Source organism: Macrotis lagotis, chromosome X, assembly GCF_037893015.1.
Source record: "Macrotis lagotis isolate mMagLag1 chromosome X, bilby.v1.9.chrom.fasta, whole genome shotgun sequence".
Taxonomy (NCBI): Eukaryota; Metazoa; Chordata; class Mammalia; order Peramelemorphia; family Peramelidae; genus Macrotis; species Macrotis lagotis.
The window spans coordinates 697,571,820-697,598,346 of NC_133666.1; the positions used below are offsets into that span (position 1 = coordinate 697,571,820).

At 44.2% G+C, this 26,527-nt stretch overlaps 1 protein-coding gene and 1 long non-coding RNA gene across 5 annotated transcripts; both read left to right on the top strand.

The window, feature by feature from the left end:
- The first annotated feature begins 2,268 nt into the window (after positions 1–2,268).
- LOC141498172 (uncharacterized) lies at positions 2,269–7,547 on the top strand. The gene is made up of 3 exons (XR_012471574.1): positions 2,269–2,529; positions 2,738–2,812; positions 7,459–7,547. It is a non-coding gene; the product is annotated as an uncharacterized LOC141498172 (long non-coding RNA).
- A 7,739-nt stretch (positions 7,548–15,286) lies between these two features.
- Positions 15,287–26,321, top strand: LOC141502050 (uncharacterized). Of its 4 annotated transcripts, none has more exons than XM_074206594.1 (7): positions 15,287–15,396; positions 16,208–16,436; positions 16,585–16,708; positions 24,081–24,256; positions 25,397–25,476; positions 25,763–25,864; positions 26,087–26,321. In XM_074206594.1, the coding sequence occupies exons 2-7, from the start codon at positions 16,215–16,217 to the stop codon at positions 26,265–26,267; spliced, it is 885 nt and encodes a 294-aa protein (XP_074062695.1). In that variant the 5' UTR covers positions 15,287–15,396; positions 16,208–16,214; the 3' UTR covers positions 26,268–26,321. The 4 variants fall into 4 exon arrangements, with proteins under 4 accessions (XP_074062695.1, XP_074062696.1, XP_074062698.1 ...); XM_074206595.1 differs by having other exon boundaries at positions 26,177–26,321; XM_074206597.1 differs by lacking the exon at positions 25,763–25,864 and having other exon boundaries at positions 26,177–26,321.
- Positions 26,322–26,527: the final 206 nt, after the last annotated feature.

Here is a 26,527-nt window from a genome sequence, read left to right on the forward strand (position 1 = left end):
CCCTGGCCCCAGGAATGCGAGGGGGTAGGCAGGGGGAGCGAAAAACTCAGAAAAGGATGGGGCGGGGGGCTCCCGGAGGGCCCCTCCAGGGCGGCCCCTTCCCCCCCATCCATGCCCTCTCGGGTTCATAAATCTCCCTCCGTTCCTGCCCTCCCCCAGTGTCTCTGTGTTTCTGTATCTCTTCTCCAGGTCTGTCTCTCCGTCTCTGTCTCTCTCTCTGTGTCTCTCTCTTTCTCCCCCTCCCTTGTTTCTATTTGTCTCGCAGTGTCTGTCTCTCTTTCTCTCTCCTTTCTGTCTTCTCTCTGTCTCCTTGTCTCTCTTTCCCCTCTGTTTCTCTTTTCTGTCTCTGTTCTCTCTGCTTACTCTATTCTCTTTTTTGTCTCTCTCTTCCGTCTCTCTCCCTTTGCTCTGTCTCTTTTCTGTCTGTCTCTGTTTCTGTCTTCTCCCCTCTGTCCCTCTTGGTCTCTCCCCCTCCCTTTGTCTCTCTGTGTCTATCTGTCTCTCTGTCTTTCTCTCTCTTGTCTTGTGTCTTTTCTTTCTGTCTCTCCTCTCTTTCTCTGTCTCTATGTTTTTTGACTTTGTCTCTCTGTCTCTGTTCTCTCTCTCTCTCTCTCTCTCTCTCTCTCTCTCTCTCTCTCTCTCTCCCTCTCTCTGTCTTTGTCTCTGATGCTGTGTATATCACTGCATAGTCCTCTCTTGAAGCATATGCATCTCTCTTCCATTCTCTGTAGTCAATGGGCTGCTATTTATTAAGCACCTACTGGATGGGGCTGGGGGTGCTAAAGGTCCCAGCAAAGGTCTAGGCTGAGCCTTCACCCTGTGAGTCTCTTTCTTGTTTCTAGGCTCCTGTGGTCTCTGCTTCCCTCCTTTGTTCTTTCTCTCCTTATTGCTTCCTTCTAGGCTAAAGGGAAGCTACCTTGATCAGATCCAGCCCCTTAGTGGCCCCGGCAGGAATTGGACCCAGGGGTGGGATGGGGGAAGGGGCTCTCCCCCCTCTGCTCAGGCCCAGCTGATCAAATTACCCCAAAGTTGGAGGGAACTATAAAGCCCAAAGAGAGTCAGTGAGAGGTCTAGGGGCCCCCACCCCACCCAAAGCAGACCCTAGCTTTGTTCTTTGGGGAAGGGCTCTTGTCACAAACCCTCCATTTCCTTCCTTTCCACTCTGCCTCCAGCCGGACTAAACTGCGTAGCACATCCTCCCTGCCATGCCCTTCCTGGGCCCTCCTCAGGTCTCAGGGGCCCCGGTCCAGCCCCAAGGCTGCCACAGGTCTGGATTCTTTCTGGGAAACTCCAGATGAACAAACATGCCCAGAATGCTCCACCTTCAGAGCTGAAGGAAAGTTCAGGAAAATTCTTGAATTGGAGAGCCTCCCTATCTAGTACTTGATATGCCACTTCTCATCTCTAAGCCTCCTAAGGGCTCTTCTTCATGTTGGACATTGCTTCCACTATTTCTGCCCACTGAAATCTTTGCTTTCCCAAGGGGGATCCCTAGCCATTGCTGGGCACCAGAGGAGCCCTCTGGCTGGCTATCTCTGCCATCATCTTCTGCCATTACCAGGGCCCTGGTGGGATAGGTGCTCGATCTCTCACACTGGGAAGCAGGGGTTCATACAGCAGCACCCAGAAAATAGGCTTGTCCATAGCTGTTCGGATGCTATCCCTCTGCTTAGGTTCATTAATCAACTCCTCCCTAGCAGGGATTCTCTCTTTATTATTATTATTTCTTTAATTTTGCTTCTCTTTACACCCACCCCCAATGCTTAACACAGTAGGTCTTTGGTCAAACTTCCTGTCTGACTGTCTTCTTCCATAAAACAATTTTTTTAAGCTCAGAACAATAGCTAAGCTTACTTCATTGTTGATATTCTAATGAAGGAGAAGAGACTTCTAATATGTTGGAGGATCCCAGAGAAAATCAAAAGGGAGGGAGGCTGATTTTATCCCCTTTTGATAACATTAAGAGAGGGAAGGAAAAGGATCACAAAAAAGGGATTCTCAAGGGTGAAAAGGAGAAAGAAGAGAGTCTAAGGATGGGAAGGAAAAACAGAGGAAGCAGGCTGGGGTTGAAGTTGCCTGAAATAGCCAGAGGCGGCCGAATAGATAAGGACCCAAGAATTTGGTGTAGAAATAACAAAGTCAGCTTAGAAAGAAGCCCAGATTGGGGGGAGGGGGGAGAAAACTAAAGAAGCTCCCCGATCTTGAAGGGAAAATGTAAAGAAACAGAAGGGAACCCCCCCCCCCCAAGAATTAGAATCCAAGGGAAGGAGGGTGTGCTTTCCATTGAGAAATGGCTGAACGACGTGGGGCGTCCCGACCAGAGAAGACTATACCGAACTCTAAGAAATGACAAAAGAGACGATTTCCGAAACACCAGGGAAAGATGAACCGACCAAGAGTGAAACCAGCAGAACCAGATCAATAGACAAAGACAGTGAACTCGGAAAGGAAAAACTACTTGGGAAGACCGTTCGGATCTGTGACCCAAGTAGCCCGGGCAGCCGTTAATTCGGGGGGACGGAGGATGAGGCATGTTTCCACTCCCCACCCCCCTCCCCCGTCAGAGCAGACAGATTCCAGGGGAAGAAAGACAAACATTTCTGGACCTGTCATTGGGTGGATTCCTTTTCCTCCACGATGCTCATTTGTCACAAGGTTCCCCCTCCATTTTTAGGGTGGGGGCGGTGTTGGGAAGCATTAATGATACTGAAAAAGAGTCTTTTTTTTTAATACACAGAAAAAGACAAGAAGGAAATCCGGTAGGACACAGAAACTCACGAGAGAGTTTCGGAAGTAATGTGTGGAATCTATTGTATCCTTTCAAAAATAAACCAAGCAATATGAAATGGAGAGACCACGGTTTTATTTACATTCATCTTTTTTGTGGTCGGTCGTATGTATCGAAATGCTCTTGGCTTAGATGGTTAAGTCCAGGATTTAAAAAAAAAATTAAAAAAAATGAATGATCTATTTTTTAAAAATGGAAAAGGATCAATTTGGATCAATTATACCTTGGAAACAATGTAAAGACTAAAAAAATTGCCTCGGGGGGGTGAGGGGAGGGAAGTAAGATCAGGGGGAAAATTGTAAAACTGAAAATAAATAGAATCTTAATAATTAAAATAAAATAAAAATAAAAATGGAGAAAGGAGAAATAACAATAGATGAAGAGGAAATAAAGGATCCACTTAGAAAATATGTTACCCAAATATATGGACAGCAAATTAAATTAAATGGATGAATATTCATAAAACATGAAATACTCAGATTAAATGAATTTTTAACCATTTAACCTCTGGAAAAGAAATTAAATAAATGATAAATGAATTCATAAAGGAAAAAAAGTCACAGGACCAGTAGGATTTCCAAGGAAGTTTACCAAACAGTCAAAAAAAATTTCATTCCAAAACTACAACGAATTTGTACTACTAAATTGTTTGGGAAAAATAAGAAAAAGGATTCTTTTGAACTCCCTCTATGATACAAATATAGCCTTAACATTAAAAAAAAAAAAGGAAGGGACAAAGAGAAAGAAATCTCAAAATATGTCTATATAATTAATGAAAACTGACTTATTGAGCATTCAAAAATATTGAAAAAAGTATTGGCAAAAGGGCTATAGCAACATATTAAAAAGTGTACACACTGTGATCAAATTGGATTTATACCAGTTGTGCAGGATTGGTTTAATGTTAGAAAAACCAGAACTAAAACAGATCACATTAGTAAGAAAAATCATAAAAATCACATGATTGTGTCAATGGGCATAGAAAAGGTTGCAGCAAAATACAACACCTTTTTCTGTTAGTAACAAAAATGGTTAAATGGATTTTTGCTTTATATGATAATTAGTATCTCTCTGAAACCATGAATTATCATTATCTGTAATGGAGAAATACTGAAAGGTTTTCCAGTAAGATCAGGTGATAAAGCAAGTATGTCCTTTATCAGCACATTTTATAATTTAATTTTAATGCTGAACTTTACAAAATATGAGTCTCTCCATAAACATAAAAGAACAGAAAAATAGAATTTGGTATAAAATGATCTGTACAACTTATGTTTCCTTGGAAAAATATAATAAAGTCAGAATTTATAATATCTGTAACAAATTGTACATTTATGATTCATCACTTAACAAATAATATTTAAAATGAATTTTATAATAGAATTAATAAAAAACTAAATATGTCCACAATAATGTTTAAAATATTTTTATATTTACTACAAATTCAGAATTGTTATCAATCACAATAATAAAACTAATGTTTATATGCAAAGAACTTTACATGTCCTGTCTCATTTGCTTTTTTTTCAAGCTGTTCCACTTGCCTCTAATTCTTTCTGGCCTGTCTTTTGTTCTCTTCTGTGAATTTAAACATAATATTTCAATGATTCTCTTTCCTTTCTTTTCCCTTTCTTATTGAGGGATGCAGTATGCTTAACCTACCTCTACCTCAATTGAAATAAAAAGAAAACCAAAAACCAAAACCCTTGTAAAAAATATGAATTGTCCAGCAAAACGAATTTCCACATTGACCACATCCATGAAAGGATGTTTGCATCTGCATTTTGTGTCCATCTAACGGAGTCACCACCATTATCTAATATGACACTAGAGATGCTAACTAAAACAAGAAAAGAAATTGAGAGTGTAAACACAGATTAAGAGGAAACAAAATTATCTTCTTTTGCTGATAAGATGACATTCAACTAAAAATCAATTGAAATGACTAATAAATTCAGCAAAAGTAGCAGAAAGCAAATACATCACTCAACAGCTTTGTTGTATACTACCAACCAAACACAACAAAGAAGAGGAAGAGAAATTCCGTTAAAAATAACTACAGAATCAAATATCAAATATTTGAGATTTCCCCTTCAACAAATACAGGGATTTTGTAAAACTGAGTACAGAATGTTCTTCATGAAAATAAGGACAAACTTATATAAGTGGTTGAGCTCTGAAAATATGATACAAATAACAATACTAAATTAATTTATTTATTCAGTGTCATACAAATCAAATGACCAATGAACTATTTTATAAAACTAGGAAAAAAGGTAACATTTACAGGCAGAATAGATGATCCTGAATTTGAAGACAAATAATAAAATTAAGGGAGAAGGAAAACAAGCTTTCAAACTACACAACAAAACTATAATCATCAAAGCTATTTGGTACAAGTTAAAAAATAGAAAAATTCCGAAGTTTTCTATTTAAATTAGTCCAGTCAAATTTGTTGTAATATATGAATCCAAATAAAGTTATTTCATGAGACATCCATAAGAACAATTTTTTACTGAATCATGAATTCCACTTCTCCGTGTTTTTTTAAGCACAAGTTTAAGAGACACAACAACATTTTTACCTAACAGGAGTTGTTGACATTAATATGACCAGCAAAGTATTTTACAGACATATTCTCATTTTGTGATCTTGTTCTCTTGCTGGGTTTTCTTTTTGGTGTCCCTTCTTTTTCCACTACAGGAAAGATTTTTTAAAAGTTAATTTTTATCATATTCTAAATTTAATTGTAAAAAAATTGTATTAAAAGATACAATTTTAATTTGTTTACATAATCTTATTATAGCTCTATAATTATACTTAATTGAATTATTAAATTATATTTTAATTGTATATTAATTTAAATATTTTAACAATACTTATAATTATCATTGTACTAGTCTACTTCAGCCAATTTTCTTTTTTTCATTATTGTATTTAACATTCTTTTTCTTCCCTCTACTCTATGTGACTTTTATTATGACTTTGTCTAATTCTATAAAATTCTATAAAATATAAAATTTGGAGATTTGAAGAATAATGACTTAAATATAGAAATGAAAACTATTTTGTCATTTGTAGTTGCCCCTGTGTCTTTTTTGATTAAAAATTCATCTTTTTCCCATAGTTGTGAAAGGCATTGGATTTGTTTTTAATTTTTCTGAATGTATGATCTTAAATATTTGGGTTATATACCCATTTTAAATTTCTGTAACATGGTATGAGATGCTGGTAAAGTTTAATTTCTGCCAGCCCACTTTCTAGTTTCCCCAGCAGTTTGTATTAAAAGAGTTCTTTCCTACATTCATTTTGAAATTATTGTCAAATATGGTATAAAATGGCAGATTAGGTGCTCAGTGCATAGAGTGTCAAACCTGAAATGAGGAAGATACATATTCCTGAGTTCAAATCTGACCTCAGACACAATCTTTTTTTGCAAATCAGGTTATGAAGTCAGAAAGGACTAAAATGGCAGAACAACAATAGTAGTGTAAGATCACAGAATTTTAGAACTGAAGGCTTTCTCAGAGAGTATCTCATCCAATCACCAAATGAAAGGAATCTCTACCCCACCATACCCAAGAAATAGTCATGCAACTCCTGCTTGCAGACCTCCAAAGAAATGAAATGGGATATTTGTTCAAGGGAACTCATTTCTCTTTTTTTCTGGCATATTTTAGTTATGTCTGACTCTCTATGATCCCATTTGGAGTTTTCTTGGTAGAGATACTGGAGTGGTTTGTCATTTGCTTCTTTAGCTCATTTTGCAGACGAGGAAACTGAGACAAACATGGTGAAAGCCTTTCCCAAGACCGCACAACTAGTAAGTATTGTGAAAGCTAAATTTTTGCCAGCCTATATTTCTGTTTAAAGTCTGATTTCTTACTATTGTAAGTATGGAAGTTAATCTCTCCCTAAGTTAATTGCAGTCACAGAAAGATAGAAGATTAGAAAGCTGGAAACTTGACTACTCATCTCCAAATGAACCACCTAGATTCCTGCCTTTATTATACATTAATCCAAGGAGGTAACTATTCATCTTCTATTAGACAAGATAACACTGTATTAGGTTGAGATGTAGATACACCCCTGTACAATGTTATCTTGTCAAAATATATATCAATATATACATATATTTATATGTATTAATTTTATTCATTTTTTTTTGGACAAGCAGCTGTGTAGCCTAATAGACTGGTCTCCAAAAGGTTTAATGATTTTTCCTTTGTTGGTCATATATAAATACCGTCCAAATCCATTTCCATTTTCAAAATGGTTACCAATCTATAGGTTTCTTTGTAAATCTTAGGAGAATACACTTCAGGTCTTACCTAATTGTCTTTTGTTTTACTTTAGATCAAAATGATCAGGTTTTTATGGGGTCTGAGGTTGGAACTGAACTCATGAAGATGAGTCTTCCTACCCCACTCCAGGTCTGGGACTCTGTAGACTGGCGCCATCTAGTGGTTCTAAGTGTTAGTTTTTTTCCTGACATTGAAACTAAATGTCAAAAATGTCTTGGCAGTCATTCCTCCTGATGATGTCTCTGGGGCTAAACAAAACAAATTTAGGTTCTGTTCGACATGACATTTCAAAGATCGTCTTCAAGTCCACCACTCTCAAGGATAAACAAATTCTTTAACTGATTCTCCTATAAATGACTTGGTCAGGACCCTTCAGTTTCCTGGTTACTCTCCTCTGGAAAGGTCCTGCCTTATCAGTGTCTTCTTCAATGATGATGCCAAGAACTATACGCTGGTCTGATGAAGTCAGAGTCCAGAGAGACTCTCTCTTTCCTGGTACTGGACACTAAATCTATTTTAATGAAGTTAGAGATCTCATTGCTTTTGTTTTGTTCCCCCCCCCCCCCCATTTCCACTGACTTGTATTGAGCCTACACAAGTCCATTGAAAGCCTAGATCCGTATTTACAACAACTTTCTAACTGTGGCTCCCCCATCTTATACTGTGAAGTTGGGTTTTTGGTATCCAAGTACAAGACTTTATATTTCTTCCTACTGAATTTCATCTAAACTAGAGGGAGCTAGAATTAGCATATTGAACTCATGCTCAAACCCTGCCTTAGAGACTTATTTAGCTGTGTGACCCTAGGCAAGTTATTTAATTTCCCTCAGCCTCAGTTTACTCATCAGTAAAAAGGGGATAACAATGGAACCTCCCCCAAAGGGTTATTGTGAACATCAAATGACATAAAGAAAGCTGTGCAAATCTTAATGACATGTTACTAAACTCAGGTCAGTGCTGTAGCCTGTCCAGATCCTTTTGGTTCTGACTCCATCATATCCCATATTATCTGTCCCTCTCAGCTTTATGCAATCTTCAGGTCATTTGATAAGCATATCATCTTTGCCTTTGTCTAAGGAAGTGATAAGAATGGTCAACAAAAAAGGTCCAAGTGCAGATCACCAAGGCACTCGCCTGGAGACCTTCTGCCACATGGACATTGACCAGGAACTATGACTTTTCCTGCCAAGAAGGAAAAAATACAAGAGGGCTAAGGGAGGGAATAGTTCTATGGGAATTCCATTCTGTCTCCACAACTTCTGAATCATCAGTTTCTTCAAGTCCCCAAACAAATCCACAGTGCACCCTAACTCAGCCCCTGCACAGTTATTCAAGACCAGAAGTTGGCTCACCAAGCATCCAGGTGTTGGGCTGGAACTAGACATTAACTACCTGTGTATGTGGGTGCCAGGGAGGTGCAAACCCTGACTTGGGTCTTTATTGGATAGTTCCCCCATTACACCCCCTCTGTGTCCCTAAGGTGGATTGGTTCTCATATTTTTAATGCAGGTTGTAGGGTTTGTTTTTTTGCAGGGATCTTCACTTTCCCATTATTAACTCCTGGATTTTATTATATAGTAACGCTCAGCTTTTGTGAGTGTATTTTGTTACCTGCAACTTCTTGAGGCTATTATTATTTTGCTAATTCTGTAGAATTTAGGATTAATGAATTTGGGTTAATTTTGAATTGCTTAATTTGTAAGCAAGCCATCCTGTCATCAGTCAGCAGGGACAGCTTGTCTCCTTTTTGACTATTGTTAGACTTTTAATTTTGCTCTTGCCTTACTGTTATTTTTAGAATTCCTAGAACCATATAATATAATAGTGGGGGAAAGAGGTATTCCTGCTTTACTCCTGTATTTAAAGGAAAACTTTGTTGTATTTCTCTGTTGCTTATTTTTGGGGTTTAAAGCTACTTTCAAACATTATATTAAAAATACCTCCATGCTAATACTAAGCAGAAATTAATTTTGAACCATCAAAAGCATTTTCTGTATTTATGGCAACAGTTGTGTTTTAAGATTTTATTTCTAATTTGATTAATTACATTGTTTTCCTAATTTTGAACCATCCTTACAACCCTTAGAGAATTCCAAACTGATCATGGTGAATGATTTGGGGGATTAATTGTATTATTTTCTGAGGTTTTATTTCAGTTTTTGAGAGAGAGAGAGAGAGAGAGAGAGAGAGTTTCTTTTTTCTTTTGCTTTTCTTTTCTTTATTCTCTTATTTAAGTATACCTTTCTTCCTGGCTTCATATAACTTAATATCCAGTAATAAAAGCCTCTTTGCTGTTCCTACCACATAATAGTCCATCTCCCTACTCTGAGAATTTTTCACTGGTCATGCCCCTTACCTGGAATTCTCTCTATTGGTATCTCTATTTCCTAGCTTCCCTGATTTCTTTCAGGTCCAAATTAAAATCCCACCTTCTACATGAAGTTTTTCCTGATTCTTCCCTTTGTGAATTATCTCATGTATCTTGCATATTTCTTTTCTTTTCTTTTCTATTTTACTTTTTTGCAGGGCAATGGGGTTAAGTGACTTGCCCAAGGTCACACAGCTAGATAGTTATTGTCTGAGATTGTATTTGAACTCAGGTCCTCCTGACTTCAGGTGCTCTATCCACTGGACGACTCAGCTGCCTGCCTTCTACATTTCTTGTCTCTCCCATTAGAATGAAAGCTCCTTGAGAGCAGGGACTCTGCTTTTTTTTTTTTTCCATTTTCAGTGATCACCAGTGGCTGGAATCTAGTAGGTGCTTAATAAATAAATGCTTAACTTCATTTAACTTGTGTCATGAAAAGTGTTTGAAAGAGTGTGTTCTTTCTCAATTTTTGATCCTAATTTGTATAGTGTAGGCATCAGTTTTTCTTTTAAGTTTTACAGAATTCTCTTATAAAGACATCTGAAGCATGAGTTTTTCCTTTTGAAGTTCTTTTATACTTAATTCCATTTTGTTTTCCAAAATGTTATTACTGATAACCTCTTTTTAGGTTTTGTTAATATAGCTAGCTGTTTTATGCTTTTGTAAATTTGTCCATTTTTTGAAGAAGACCATGACATGCACATGAAATGATTTGAGTGAGGGAGGGGCTGTGCTAAGTCATCAGTCTCACTTTCTCCTCCAGAGCCATCTGGGTCCAGTGGCAGGAAACTGAATCACTTCCATCTAAATTGTCTTAGGAAGATTCTGAAGATCACCCGGCAGGAGAAGATCCCAGACAGAGGTCCTTTCTCAGCTAAACTGCCGAGCATTCCAACATTACCAAAGAGAGGGCAACTACGATGGGCTGGACACAGTGTTAGAATGCCAGGTGTAGACTTGCTTAAAAAAACTACTTTAGGGAGGACTTACACAGGCCTGAAAGTCTCATTGAAGATCTTTAAAGTTGATTGTACACTGCCCAGCATGGTGTGTCCTCATCAGTGAGGGGGCTGCACTATATGAGAAGAGCAGAATTGAAGCAGCTCAAAAAGGAAACATGACATACATCAGTTTGGAGGACCCACCCTAGGTGTTTACATGGACTATTTGTGCCCAACCTGTGATAGAGCATTCTGAGCTCATATCTATCTGATCAGCCACAGTTGGACACGCTGTAATTTGTCTCAAACATGGTGATGTCATTTTGGTCTTCTTCCATGATGAAGGACAAGGACCCAACCAACCAATTTTGCTAAGTAAGTCTCTTTAAGTTCTCAATTTTGTAGGATTAGATATTTTAAGGTTCATTTTAGAGAAGAGCAAGTTGAAGCTGGAGGAGATTTAATAACTTACCCAATGGGGTCATGCCCAGTAGTGTCAGAAATGGAATTTTTCAATCCAGGTCTTCAGATTCATTCAACCAGTAAGCATCACTGGGAGGATTTGACCTTATGGCCAGCTTTCTATTTTTTTTTTATTTTTATTTTTTTAGGTTTTTGCAAGGCAATGGGGTTAAAGTGGCTTGCTCAAGGCCACACAGCTAGGTAATTATTAAGTGTCTGAGGCCGGATTTGAACTCAGATACTCTTGACTCCAGGGCTGGTGCTCTATCCAGTGCACCACCTAGCCACCCCAGTTTTCTATTTCCCTATTCTTATCACTAGTAATTTCTGAATTTTTTTTCCTTTTTTCCCCACTTATGGTGATCTCTTTATCTTTTTTAGATATGGTGATTAGGATTTAAGAGTTACTGTTTATCAATCAATGTTCTTAGTCTTCCACTAACCAAATCTCTTATTCAATTATCTCCCCTCATATTTTAAAATTTCCCATTCCATTAATCTCTGCTCTTGGTTCTCTCTCTCTCTCTTTCCATTTTCAATCAATGAGCTTTTTATTTTTATTTTTATTTTTTACATTTTTTTAATCAATCAGCTTTTGCAGATGATGAAATTGAGACCCAGAGACTAAGAGTCAAACAGATATAATGCCAGGTCTTCATCCATATACAGAGCTTTTCTCACTATCCTACACTAAATTTTTCTGAATTTAATTTAATCTGAATTTCTCTTTCTTACCCTGAAGATAATTGTGTTGGAAGTGATATTTTTGTTAAATGGTTTTCCTGAAATCTAAAAACCATAGTGGCTTTAGTAGGAAGTGGAGGGAGAATCTGATGCATCTCCTATCAGTCCAAAGTTACTGAGCAGAAAAGGACTCCTTCCCTTATAGGATTTGGAGCTCATTCCCAGGTATTGGCATGTCCCCATTCCTAGGCAGAAATCTTGTGAACATCTGGGCATTTGGGGGCATTTCTGATCATTCTTTTCTCTTCTACACCTTCCTCATCTAGGCTTCTACCAGGACTAGGTCTTCATCTATGCCTTGACTTGGACTGGTCCTAGGGAAAACTGAGTCTCTTCCCCAAACCCCAGGTCTTACATATGATTGTAAATACCCACTCATTCATGTGATTATTTAATAGCTTTTTTTTCCTAAAAAAGTTTCTACTCCAGTCTTTTCTCTAAGGCCATTTGATTCACTGCATCATTTTTTCATATTTTATTGCCTCACCATCCTCATATATGCAATAGAATAGTCTCCCTCCACTTATTTTTACCTGTACTTCCTTTGTAGCTCAGAACACAAACAGCTTCTATAGAGGTAACCAAGCATTTCCCTAGGATAACACTTCCCATAAGACTATGACTTCAAGGAGCTCAGAATCAATATGGGTATAGGGGCAGTAAATATAAGCAATCTACCAAAAACCACAGCACAAGGAAAACTGAAGAGGAGGGACTTAGAAGCAAGAGGGTCAGAGAAAGCTACCCAAAGGGAGTGACATCAGAACTGAGCTGATTGTGAGGAGAGAGAAGATTCGAGGCATGGGGGAAGCTTAAGGGAACATTCTCAATGAAAATTCTCTCTCTGGCCATTGGCACCTACTTGATTTGATTTTGGTTAAATTTGCTTCAGCTGTCTCTGGGTTAATGGCAGAAAATTCCAAAACATTTTATCTGGGTTCAGGAGAGCATTTAAAGGTGGAATTAGGAAGTAAGACCTAGAACATAAGCCTGATGACGTTACCATGTCAAGCCGGCTTAAAAACCTATCTGCATTTTGGAGGTATACCCCCAAGGAGCCCTATAGGAAATGTGCTGCTTGGGACTGGGCATGCTGTGGACTTCCTTCAGTCCTCATATGGGGTGTGCACACTGCTCTCCCATGGCGGACAAGTAGAACTGGGTGTCAACATGTTGGAAGCGGTCAGCTTGGGTTCTCCAAGGCCAACTGCAACTCAGGAACAGGACAGGGGGAAGGCCTCTAGATGAGGCCGCCATCTCCCAGATCCTTCTCATTTATCAACATCTGTGCTCTCCTCTCTGACCACTGCCCTCACTCAGGCACCAGGACTGTTGGGCCTCTTTACAGGTCCCTCCTATCCATCTAAACCTCACCGTCACATTCCAGTCTGAGTTTGATCCGTGAAGATCTGAGCATCTCGATTCCCTGCTCTGGGGTCTTCAGTGGCTCCCGAGTAGTTTTGTCTGACATCCACCTTCTGTTCTTTCTCATATACTAATGTAACTTGTCATTGTTGCTTCAAGAAGCCCAGTGTCCTTCAGGCTCCACCTGGACATTCTCCCATACCTGGTCCTAAAGTGTCCCAGAATCCCAGAGTCTAAAGGATTTTAGAGAACATTGAGTTCTATGGTTCTCCAGTTGACCAGGAGCACTTAGGGTAATGAAATCTAGGGAAACAGCAATACGAACTATTAGGTATTTCGTTTAGCCTGGGGTCCAGTGAAAGAATTATTGAGACAGAAGGCTGCCTGAACCAAGAAAAAGTGGGAACCCCTGATCGAGGATAATCCCTTGCTTTCCCTGCCCTCGGTCATCTTTTTCTTGTCGTGAACTTGGAAAATATGAATATGAACATTTCCATATCCAACAAAGAACAGAAAAAGATTATCTATGAATCTAATGGAAGAAATATCTCCTAAATTCATGCGGTGGGTAACTGCTGCCAAATATATATTCACCACCAAGTAGAAATTACAGAGGTAAAAAAAATCCAGATTTTATTATTATGCATAAGTATAGGTTCAGGCTTGAAATAAATAGGAAATAATCACGAGTATTCTGACAAGACTTCTGGGCAAACCTACCGGGAAATAATCTTTTTACATATTTACAATTGTGTACATTCCTCCTCTCAGGTCATAAGCTAAAGAGAAGATAGAACCACAAGCCCTTCAGAACTCCTATTTTCTGTCCATTATCTGTTCAGTTGTGTAGATTCATAATATTCTGGTCATTCACGTAGCCCACTTCCCCGCATCCCATATATCAGGTCTCCAAGTCTAAATGATTTTTTTCTATAGCTCTCCCAGAGATACAGAATGTCATAAAAGCTGATCATAATCTCATTTATCCCCTCAGGAAATAAACATTATCCAATAAACCCTATAGGGAAACTGAGTCAGGTTACATTTAAACTACATTTGTCCTTCATTTTGTTTTTTAGGTTTTTGCTATGCAATGGGGTTAAGCGGCTTGCCCAAGGCCACACAGCTAGGTCATTATGAAGCCTCTGAGGCCGCATTTGAACTCAGGTCCTCCTGACTCCAGGGCCGGCGCTCTAGCCACTGTGCCACCTAGCCGCCCTTTAAACTACATTTGGCTGTCTCGCAAATAGACCGAGGAGGAGGATTTACATGTCTCCAAGAAGTCAGGGACAGGTGCGATTTTTCCTTTGGCTTCTTATCTAAGGAACGATGAAGGCTCTAAGCAGGTTTTTATATCCCGTGGGTTGTTTTGAACCTGTGAGGTCAAGATTAACCAAAAATGGAGGAGTAAAAGGAAAACAATCCCCACAAGGAAACCGTGATAGCGCTACCGTCCACAACCTTTAAAACTGTTTATTAAATGTAGCATGTAAGCTGCCCTGGCTTGGGTCCCTTCTGAACTCCCCTCTGCTTTCCTTCTGGCTGTTTGAGTCCTCGGCTGCTGTCTTTTCATTGTTTCCTTCCCTTTTTCATCTCTTTCACTTCTCCCTGCACCAAAAACGCTGTTCTCTTGCAACCTTAAGTGTGGCCGAACAAGACAAACGGGCTTGCCCCGGGCGGCCTTCTGGGTCGGGCAGGAGCTTCGGAGCCCTAAGTCTGGGGTGCTGGCTGGGGTGACCTGGGCCATTCCTGTTTCAGACCAGGCGGCACCGGTGGGTCAGGCCCTCCTCCATTCAGGCGCCCCTCGGGGCCGGAGAGGGGGCGCCCGCTTCCGACGCGGGAGCCCAGCAAGGAGCCCCGTCCGCTGGGGCGCCAGGCAGGGGCGGGGGGCCCTCTGGGCCCGCGGAAGGGAGTGCGGCGAGGAGGGGCAGGAGGAAGGGGGCGACCGGAGGGGTCGGAGCGGCCGCGGGGGCCCGGCACGGCCGCGGGGGCCCGGCACGGCCGCGGGGGCCCGGCACGGCCGCGGGGGGCCCTGGCACAGCCGCGGGGGCCCGGCACGGCCGCGGGGGGCCCTGGCACAGCCGCGGGGGCCTGGCACGGCCGCAGCCCGGGCCGGGCCGGCGGGGAGGCGGCGGCGCCGAAGAGCCCGCCGGCCCCGCCCCTCCTCTGCTACTGGCCCGGCGCCCGAGTCCCGCCCCCAGCTCTCGTCGGAGGGGCGGGACGAGAACCCGGGCCCGCCCCCGGCCATTGTCTAGCGGCCGTCCCGAGCTCTGATTGGGCCCGGGGCGGCGGGGGGGGCGGGGCCCCCCGTAGGATTGGCCGGAACGCCCAGGGCCACTTCCGGGCCCTAGGAGGAGATGATTCAGGCTGCGACCGTCTCCGTGGAAACACAGGCCTCCCTTGCGGCAGTGGGCGCCCGAGCTGGTGTGTGCCGCCTCCGGCGTCGGGCCCCCGCCTCCCCTCCCCCGCCCCGCCGCCCCCTCTCCCTCCCCTCCCCCAGAGGCCCCGCCCCTCCTCGGAAGCCCCGCCCTCCGTCTGTTCTCTCTCCCTCCTCGCGCTGCCCCCGCCCCTCCCGGGAGCGGCCCCGCCCCCCCGCCTTCCTCCGGCAGCACCGTCCCCCCCCCGACCCCCCCCCTCCCTCCGCCCCCCCCGGGAGGAGAGCCCCGCCCCCTCCCGGCCCTCATGGTGGCCCCGCCCCTCCGCCCCGGCTCTTCCCCCGCCCCCCCGCCCCTGCCCTCCCCCTCCCCGCCCCGCGCCTTCCCGCCCGCGGCCCTGGCACCCTCCACCCTGGCCTTCGTGCCCGCCGCGCCGGCGCCCTCCACGCTGGCCTTCGTGCCCGCCGCGCCGGCGCCCTCCGCGCTGTCCCTGGCCCCGCCCCGCGCCCCGGCGGCGGCGCTCCCGCCCTGCCCGTCCCTGCAGGCCCGGGTGCCCACCATCGTGGTGCCCGCCGCCCCCGCGGCCCCGCTGCCCTCGCCCCCGCCGTCCCCGCGCGGCCGCCGCCGCCCGCCCGGCTCCCCGCTGAGCCCCCGCCCCGGCCGCCCCGGCCCCGCCCCGGCCTCGCCCCGCGCCGCCCGGCCGCGCCCCCTCCGCCCGCCGCCGCCCGCCCGGCTCCGCCCCGCGCCCTCCTCCTCCGCCCCGAGCCTGGGCTCCGGCCCCGCCCCCCGGCCGCGCCCCGCCCCCGGCCGCCGGCCCCGCCCCTGAGCCCGGCGGGCGGCGCGCGCGCGTGTCGCTGCAGGGCGGGGATGGAAGTCCTGGACGAGTTCGACCTGGAGCGCCCGCTGACCTGCTCCTTCTGCGAGCTCATCTCCGAGGAGGCCTTCGAGCTGCAGGCCGTGGCCTACACGGCGCGCGCCCTGCGCCATCTCCTCCGCAGCGTGGAGCGCACCCCGGCGCTGGCGGAGCGCGTGCTGCGCAAGTGGAAGCAGGAGGAGCGCGAGCGCCGCGGCCTGGTGTCCTTCCTCACGGTGGGCGGGGGCGCGCGGCGGGGGCGGGAGCGCGCGGGGCGGCGGGGGCGCGCGGGGCGGCGGGGCGGCGGGGCGGCGGGGGCGCGCGGGGCGGCGGGGGGCGCGCGGCGCGCGTGCTCATCCCCCCCTCCCCTCCCCGCGGGCCCAGGGCAGGTTCTTCCAGATTCTCCAGGGAGACCTCAATCGCTACAACAACATGGGCGCCCCGGAGCTTCGGCAGAGGCTGGACCATCTGAAGAGGAGGATGCTGCAAGTCAACGCTTATGCCCAAGGTGATGCCCGCCCCTCCGCGGGGGGGCGCCCCGGGGCACCTGGGCCGGGGAGTCACCACCACGACCCCCTCCCCGGGCGGTGTAGGCCAGGCAGCGGACAGCCCTTCAGCCTAAGCCTCGGAGACCACCCCCCTCTCCCCACTAAATGGCCCCCTTTCCTTCACCCGAGCCTCTCTAGAACCGTTCCTGGGGGTCCATGGGAGGAGGAGGCGGCCTTAATAGTTCGTAAGCTTCAAAAGGCCTTTTTCGGCCTCAGTTCCGTTATCAGAGTTTCCGTGCCCCTTACTGCAGTGGCTGCCCTCCTCTGGACGACACCTCCCGTTTGTCCTCTCTAAAACAGACCTCTCAGAATTGTCCGCACTTTGGGATTCTGTGCAGCCTCTCTTCCTTCTCATGAACCGGGTACCACTCTCCAGATACTTTGGTTTGATTTTTTTTCCTGTCAGGATTGCTAAACCAAACTTCTGAAATATCATTGAAGGGTTTGAAGCACTCGGTATAACGTCACTTTTGAATGGGAGCGTGGCCAATGTCTAACAACTTTGGCAAACCAGTGATTCGCTCCACGTGGATGACCCGGATCGTTGAATAAGGTTCATGGCATTGTAAATCTTACAACTGGGAGAGAAGCCAGATCGCCTGCTCCATTTGCCCTTCATTTTACAGATGACCACTTAAAGATAAGGATACCTGGGATACCAGAAAGCAGAAAACCTTGTGCTTGCTGTGATCCTGGGCAAGCCAAAGATGCTGCAGAGGGGCGTGAATTGTTGTTGAGGAACAGGTTGGATAAAATAACCCCTCTTGGAGCCCCCTCAATGAGTCCATGAATGTGAACATAAGCCACATGGTGCTGTATAAATTTGGATTTTTAGTATAATTGATCTTCCAAGAATTAATTTGATAGTGTTTCTCTGGTTGAATTTGAGATCCTGGACTCCAGTAAAGATCATGAGAAGGAACAGAGTGAAGCTACAAGTTACTCCAAGGACTCTTTGTCAGACTGTAGAATAACAGGGAACGTGGACATTATATGTGTAGCTAATATACCATTGGTGAAACTGTGAATTGTTTGAACTCCTGTGGAAACAATTCAGAACAATACTGGAAAATTTACTAGAGCATAAATGCCCTCTGATACAGAGGTACTGCTACTAGGTAGAGGACCCCAAGGAGTTCCAAGATACAGGAAAGGTCTCATAAATATGAAAGTAGGTGTTGTATCACTTCTTGTGGAAATCAGAAATTGAAGACAGTGGGTGCACATTTGTTGGGGGATGACTGAATGAATTGTGGTGGAAGATAAGCACATAAAAAGTGATGGTCATGAAGAATGTAGTTGAACAGAGGAATATTTGCTTGAAGGAAATATAGATCCAGGAGAAAAATTACACAATGGCTGCAATAATGTCAGAGAATACTTCAAAGGACGTTAGAAACAAGATCAATGTTATGTTCAGTTGTGACTCCAGATGAGAACTAATGGTGAAACAGGCTGCTCTAGAAAAAGGTGGGGTACAGAACAAAGCCTTGTTAGTTTGACAAACCCAGGGAGGGCTAGCATATGTGTGTGGTGTTTGTGTGTGTGTGTGTGTGTGTGTGTGTGTGTGTATGTGGATTTTTTTTTTATTAGATCAAACTCTAGTCAATTTTGTTAATTCTATTCTGTTACAAAGAAAGGTCCCAGGGGAATGGGTGCATTGTTGGGAAGGGACAACAATGTAGTGAAAGCATCTCTGTAATGGAATAAAAGTGGGCAAGGACATTTATTTTTAAAATCAAGATTTGGGCTACAGTGATCTCTGGAAAAACTTCCCACTTGCAGTATTTTCAGCCACTGTGATTCTCCAACTTTCTAACTCCAGTTTCTTCTAGTGATGCCCTGGAATAAATCTCTGAAGAAGAAAGATTGTGAATTTCCCCTCTCACCCCCACCTCCCATTGAGGATGAAAAGATGTGTGGGAGAGCCCTCTTGGGGAATTCAGGGGCCCAAGAAGTATCAGAAAAGATATCCAAGAAAAGCTGACCCAGTCATAGGAAAAGTGGAAGAATAATCAGATCGACCCAGGTCAAGACAAGAGGAAGCCTCCCAGCAAGCAGGGCAGGCACTTTATGGAATGCTTACAGGAAGAACCAGACAAGAAGGGTACCTTGTGATGTCAGACCCTGTGATAAATAATTTACAGCCACAAGCCTAGAAAGCAGGATCGCCATTTTTGCAGTTCAGCAAATTGAAGCAGGTAGAAGAGAACTTACCCAGAGTCACCCAACATGGACTTTTTGTGCCCAGCCCAATAGATTGTTCTGAGCTCATATTGGGCTGATCAACCATAGTTGAATACACTGTCATTTGTCTCAAACATAGTGATATCATTTTGGTCTTCTTGGATAACCAACCAAGTGTCTGAACTTGAAACTGAACATGGTCTATCCTGACTCCATCAAGACTCAGTGTTGTGCCCTGTCTGCCCTTAACTGCCATAGGATGGGCATACCTGGATGGGTTAAGATAGACATCCGTGAGGGGCAGCTAGGTAGCGCAGTGGATAGAGCACCAGCCCTGGAGTCAGAAGGACCTGAGTTCAAATCTGGCATCAGACACTTAATAATTATCTAATTGTGTGACCTTTGGCAAGTCACTTTAAACCCACTACCTTGCAAAAACCAAAAAAAAAAAAAGATAAACATTTGTGGGAAGAGAGACTCCTTTGAAGCTCGCCCAGTCTTACTGAAGTGTCAGGGTCCTTAGATAAATGATTTCAACCTCCACACATCAGATTGTTACTTTGAAAATTGGTGAATAGGGGCGGCTAGGTGGCGCAGTGGATAGAGCACCAGCTTTGGCGTCAGGAGTACCTGGGTTCAAATCCAACCTCAGACACTTAATAATTACCTAGCCGTGTGGCCTTGGGCAAGCCACTTAACTCCATTTGCCTTGCAAAAACCTTAAAAAAAAAGAAAGAAAATTGGTGAAAAAAAGAACAAAAATCAATGGTGATATTCTCCCCTCTGCCTTAGAGAGCAGTTGTGAAGAAAGCTCCCTTATATATTCCTTGCCTACTTAGTATTTCTCAAACTATGCTGCAGGCATTTCTCTATATTAAGTAGTTTGAGGCAAGGAGCTCTAGGTGGCTCCAGAGAGAGCCCGGGTCTCAGGAGAAGGCAGGAGCTGAAACTTTGCAGAGCAAGAGGAAAGAGAGTGTGTTAAAGTCTGGATTGTTATGGGGAAGGTCATAACATTAAGGCTGAAGGGGGCTTCCCATAGAAGGTGCAATGTTAGCTGTGACTAAAAGGAAGCTAGGAGGTGGAGATGAGGAGGGAGAACATTCCAGGGGTGGGGGACAGCTGGGGGAAATGCCTGGAGTGAGGAAATGGAGCTTTGGCCAGTGTCACCGGGTTGCAGACTATGTTGGTAGGGTGTAAGCTTTGAGAAAATAGGAAAGGTCTGGGAGGGCAGGTTAGAAAGGGCTTTGAGTGGCAAACAGGATTTTGTATTTGATCCTGGGGTTGGAACCCCTGGGATTTATTAAATAGTATCCTCAGCACTTTGCACAATTGCTGGTCTAGTAATTCCTGTCTCTGGGAGTCCTTGGGAAGTATGGAGTTGGCAACAGCAACAGCAATGATTACCTACTACTAAAGATTTATGCATCTCATGACCTTATCACAAATGCTGTCTTTTGTTTACCTAAATGAAGTAATGGATGAATCCTCTCAGCAAATATTTGCATCTAGGGCGGCTAGGTGGTACAAGTGGATAAAGCACTGACCCTGGAGTCAGGAGTACCTGGGTTCAAATCTGGTCTCAGACACTTAATAATGACCTAGCTGTGTGGCCTTGGGCAAGCCACTTAACCCCATTTGCCTTGCAAAAAAAAATATTGGCATCTAATAGACTATGTGCTTGTAAGGAGAAGTGACAGAGAGCATGTGAGTGGTGTGTGTGTGTGTGTGTGTGTTGCAGAATGCTGGACTGATCCCAGACTCATCCTTTCCAAGCTAAATATTCATATTCAATTGAAGCAGAGACCCCATGGCAAAATGACTGCCAGAAAAACTAATGTCAAGAGAATAGCGTCTCTCTCTGAACAGTTTGTTGCTAATTTCGAGGAAAAGCTGAACCAATACAACCCAAGTTGCCAAAGCGGAACAGAAGAACATCTTTCAGAGATTTGGTTTACAGCACTGCATTTGCTTCTCTGGGTCAGAGCACATCAAGACTGGTTGAATGAAAATAATGGAGAAATACAGGCACTGCTAAATGAAAAAAGAGAACTCCATAGGATTTATTAGGAGGATAGTTCATCCATTTCTAAAGAGACAACATTTAATTCCATAAAAAGTAAAATACCAGTGAAACTTAGATTGATGCAGGACTCTTAGCTCGGTAAAAAGGCAGGTGAAATTCAGCTTTATGAAGACAATAACAAACCAAAGTGCTTTTATGATATGCTGAAGGCTATTTATGGGCCAGAAATATAAGGTGCATCTCATCTACTCAGTACTGATGGAGCCACATTGATTAATAATAAGGACATGATCCTAGAAATATGGGTTGAACATTTACATAGTGTTTTTAATAGACTATTATCCATTAATACATAAGCCATTGACTATTTACCTCGTTGAAGTCAATCCATCCCTAACTGAAGCTCCAACTGAAGAAGAGGTTTTGCATGCCATTAGGCCTTTCAAGTGGCAAAACATTAGATACTGATTCTATTCCAACTGAGATTTACAAAGTGTGTGTGGGGGTGTCCATTGACTGACTGAAATTATCCAAGTTACATGGCAAGAAGAGGTTATTTCCTAGGAATTCAAGGAAGCTGACATTGTCTATCACTTTAAAGGTAAAGGGAATAGATTTTCTTGTAAAAATCACAAGGGTGTTTTTCTCAGTCATTGCTGGTAAGATTCTTGCCAGAATCATCCTCAATAGGTTGGTCCTTCACCTGGAAGATGGTCACTTACCTGAGAACCATTTTGGCTTCAGAAAATATTGAGGAACAGTGAATATGGTGTTTGCTGCTTAACAAACTTCAAGAAAAATGCCAGGAGCAGAATGGTATATAATTTTTGTAGATCTGACCAAGGCCTTTGATACTATCCAGTTTTGAGGGCTTATGAAAAAATTATGTCAAAATCAGCTAGCCCAGAGAAGTTCATGAATATTGTATGCCAGTTTCATGATGATGGGCCTGCCCGGGTTCTAGATAGTGGACAATGCTCTCATGATTTCCTGGTCACCAGGGGAATGAAACATGGCTGCATCCTTGCTCCCATACTTTTTAGCATGATGTTTTCAGTCATATTATCAAACACCTTCATCAAGGTCAGATACTGCACTGATGGTAAATTCTTCAACATGAAAAGGGCATAAGCCAAGACCAAAGTGGGGGGAATGTTGGTGCATGACTTTGTTTGCACATGATTGTATATTCATTGAAGTCTCTGAAACTGAGATGCAACACAATATGAATCAGTTGTCTGCTGCTTGTGCCAATTTTGGCCTAGCCTATTAACACCAAGAAAACCCAGGTGCTCCATCAGCCAGCACCACATCTTATGTTGAAGCATCAATTACAGCAAATGGAGAAGTTTTGAATACTGTGAATAAGTTCACTTAACTCGACAGGGTTCTTTCCAAGTAGGTACATATTGATAATGAGCTTGACACATGCATTGCCAGAACCTGCTCAATAGTTGGGAGTCTCTGAAAGAAAGTGAGGGAGAGAAGAGGTATACTGACTAGAGAGCCACTGTTCTGATCTCATTGCTGTAGGCTGTTGAAACCTGGACAGTCTCCCAGTGCCATACCGGGAAACTGAATAACTTCCAATTAAATTGTCTTAGGAAGATTCTGAAGATCACCTGGCAAATACAGTACTGGATATTGAGGTCAGGTAAATTGCCAAGCATTCAGTCATTACTACAGAAAGCAAAACTGTGATGGGCTGGCCATGTTTTTAGAAGGCCAAACATAAGCTTGCCAAAAAGATGATTTTATATAAAACTCACAAAGGGCAAATGATCACAAGGGGGTCAGAAGAAGCAATATAGGGAAACCCTGAAGTTCTCTCAAAGAACTTTGGAATTGATTGGGTAGCATGGGAGTCATTGGCATAGGATCACCTAGCATGGCATTTGCTCAATGAGCAAGGAAGAATTGGAAGCAGCTCAAAAGAAGCATGAGATATGTAAATTTAGAGGAACCATCCCAGATGTTCACATGGACTATTTATGCTTGACCTGTGGTAGAGCATTCTGAGCTCATATTGGTCTGATCAGCCACAGTTAGACATACTGTAAATTTGTCTCTATAGTGATATCACTTGGTTTTTTTCAATAATCAAGGACAAGAACCAACTAACCAAACAACCTGTAATGTCAACTGAATCTCCAGGAGGGGATACTTACTGGGTGAATAATGTTGAAGGACTGCCTTATAGGTTGATGGGTGGAATGAAAAACTATGATCTTAAATTGTTCCCATTCTTTTCCATCATTAGAGTTGTTATTCCCAGGGTTATAAAATTGACAGTCCCTCAGCATCCTAATAGACTTTTCTGCTTCTTCACAAAGTAGTATGTTCTTTTTAAGAGTCTTAGGTAAGCAAACTGAGTTTCTGGAGTGGTTAAGGGACAGGGTCAGAATTTAATCCCAAGTCCATTGAATGCAAGATATGTCTAAAACATCACTGACAAGCAGATGTGTCAAAAGGCTATAAGCTTCTCTTCCCCCTACCCTGGACTAGAATGTCTTCACACAGGGTGAAAGGACAGTCACCTTCAGGTATTTGAAGGACTGTCAAGTAAAAAGGCGTTGTTAACCCCTCTGGCCAAAACTAGGGTCAGTGGGCAGAAGCCACAGAGAAGCAGGGCTGCCCCCAAAGGAACAGGTTAAGTCACTTAGGGTTCCTGTGCAGTGGAAGTCTTTGAAATCGGAGCCAGACCAGAACCTCTGTGGTCCTGTCCAAGCTGAGATTCTGGGATCCTTTGGAGAGCAGAGCAGAGTTAGAAACAGCTAGGAGAAGTTTCAGAGGCAAACCTAGGCAGAGCATATGGATGAATTCTTTCACAATAGGGCCTCTCCATAGTTAGAATGGGTTGCCTTGGTAGGTAGTGAATTTCCATTAGAGGAAAGTCTTTAGGTAGAGGGTGGAAAACCACTGGTTGAGGATTTCTTCTCCTATGTAGTCAACTGACTTCAGAACTTGGGTGGTCCTTTCTTACTCAGATTCCCTTCAGGATACTCTTCAGCTGGATTCTAGGGCCAGTAAATCTAAAAGGGCCCTAGGGCTGAAGCTGAAGATTAGCTCTGGGCCTCTTTTTCAGGCTACACAATGCTTACTCAAATGGTTATCTGTCACAGATGCCAGACTGAAGAGAAAGAAGAAGGAGATCTATAGACTACATCATTCCCAATCTGCGGGGAGCAGCATCTTGTCCCAATTGCCAGGCGCCCAAACCACTTCCAGCCGACCATCCATTCCAGTCACTTACATGCCCAGAGTCTTTGGTCCTTTCCCTCCTCTCTCCAACGAACAGGTTTGTGTCTGCTCTTCTCTACTTTTGTCAAAATTGTTCAAGATCTTGGCCATCTGTAGGAGGGGGCCACATGTAGTAAGATGGCATGGGATTAGGCATAAAAGGCCCAAATAAATATGGCATGTGGAGAAAGACCAGACCAACCAAAGAAGATTTGGGTGGAAATCTTAGTGGTTTAAAAGCTTACTGAGTGAATCCTGACAGAACAGCCCCAGTGGGATCCTGAGCTTTCTCATTAGAGGCATCATGTTTGAAGCCAAGGGCTGTGATCAGTCTTCTTACTTGGTCAGCCTGCACCATGGAGGATGATGTTGATTTCTGGGCACCCCATTTTAAAAGAGACATTGAAAAACTGCAGGATGTCCAGAGGAAAGCATTCAGAATAGTGATGAATTTGGGGACTATGGCCTTACAAAGGTCCCCAGAAAAAAACTGGGGACACTTAACTTGGAAAGGAGAAAGTTTAGAGGACACTCACTGAAGGGTTGTAACATGGAAGACATTTTAGAATTGTTGATCTTGTCCTGAGAGAGCAGCACAAGGAGCATAGAAATTGCAGAGGGGCAGCTTTAGATTTTTCACAAGAGCTCTCTGGAAGAGCAACTGGCTGCCTTGGAAGGGAAGGAGCTTCCTGTCCTGGGGGTCTTCTTTGGAGAGTCACAGGTCAGGATGTCTGGTGGCCTAGCTGGCCACAGAAAAGGGCCAAAGGAACAGGGGAGTCCGAGTGACTTGCCCAGAAGCCTGACCTTTTCTGAAGCACTTGCTGGGCTATGCACTGGGGGCAAGTTCTGCCTCTGATTCCAGTGGGAGAGGATGTCAACATTGACTTAGGAGAGTCCTAGCTCAGAACCATAGAACTGGAAGGGACCAGAGAGACCAAGGGGCCTATCACTCCATCCGTTCAGATGAACCGAGAGAGGAAGCAAGGTGTTGGCAGAAAGAGGTCGTGTATCTAATATCTTTTCACTGTGACTAGGCCCCTGGAGTCTGAACTTTTTAACCTTCATTTGGTCTCTGATTCCTTTCTTTTTCAATGAAAGTAATTTAGGCAATGTCTGAACAACAGTCAATCAATATTGAATATTGAATATCAATATTAGGACGACCATAAAGGTCAGGAAATCTCCTTGTTTCCCACAGACAGACACATTGGCTGGTCCAAACTCTGAAGTGAAGGTCATGCAGCTAAACTGGACAGGACTTTCAGCACCCCCTAAGAGGTAGAGCAATTGGGGAGCCCAGCCCCCAGGAACCGGTCAAAGAAGAGTGGGGGGGCAAGACAGGGTCCAGCTCTAGTTCTGATGAGGAGGGGAGAGACAGGAGAACTTGAATTTTTTTAGGACTGGGAAGGACCTCAGAATAGAGAAGAGAGAATGTCAGTCTGAGAGGGGCCCTTAGAACAGGAAATGGCTGAGGCAGGATAGGGAAGGCAGGAGAAGGGAGGATCAGGGTCAGCTGGGGTGACTGAGTCTTTGTCCAGGTCCCACGTCCACTGTCTTTCCACAGAATGGTTAATCTGACTCCTTTGGTGCTTAACCCTGGTGGTTTTCATCCCTCCTGGCTCTCCAGAAACCCCACCCACAAGCTCCAATGCCCTGGCTTTCCCTGGTAAGAGCCCCTGAGGCCTGGGTGTCCTACTGGTCAGGCCCCAGAGTCATTAGAATTTTGAGTCTGGAGGCCCCTCTAGGTCCATGCAGGCTCTCCCTTAGTCCTCCTGCATCCCTCCAATGGCGCCTTCCAGGAGCAGGGTACTCCCTGCCTACTGCCTAGCCTGCTTCCCTCCACCTTTCACCTGGGCCCCAAGCTAAATAGGAACTCTCCTTTGAGCAGGTCTTTGGGCTTGGGTTCCACCACCGATCTCAAAGGCTTGGCCCTAAAGCCAGGGAATACCTCTGTCTTCAACCCCACTATGGTAGCCAGGATCCAGCCAGCGCAGAGGCCTTCTCGAGAGGACCCAGAGAGCGACTGTGACAACAAGAGCCTGGATTCTCCTAATAGCGCCCCACAATGACATCCCTCTATCACTCTGAACTCAGGAATGAATAAAGCTCTCCATGGAAACTAAGTGCTGCTTTCATTTGCCCAAGAAGTTCCTGATTTAATCCTGGGTTTCAGAGAGGGCAGGGGATTTCTCTTGGGGTCTGCTTCCTATAGCCCAGGTACAAGAGTGTATGAAGGTTGTGCAACTTTGGAATCAGGCCTGGAGTTCAGGGCATAGTCTCTCTGGAGGACTCTGGTCTTCTCATTCAGCTTCACCAGATCCCAGTTTAT

What these genes read in the sequence shown, in the direction of transcription:
- LOC141502050 (XM_074206594.1), top strand. Translation starts at nt 16,215, where the DNA reads ATGGAAGTCCTGGACGAGTTCGACCTGGAGCGCCCGCTGACCTGCTCC. An exon ending in GCCTGGTGTCCTTCCTCACG is followed by an intron (nt 16,437 to 16,584) that starts GTGGGCGGGGGC and finishes CCGCGGGCCCAG; the next exon opens with GGCAGGTTCTTCCAGATTCT. An exon ending in CTCCTCTCTCCAACGAACAG is followed by an intron (nt 24,257 to 25,396) that starts GTTTGTGTCTGC and finishes TGTTTCCCACAG; the next exon opens with ACAGACACATTGGCTGGTCC.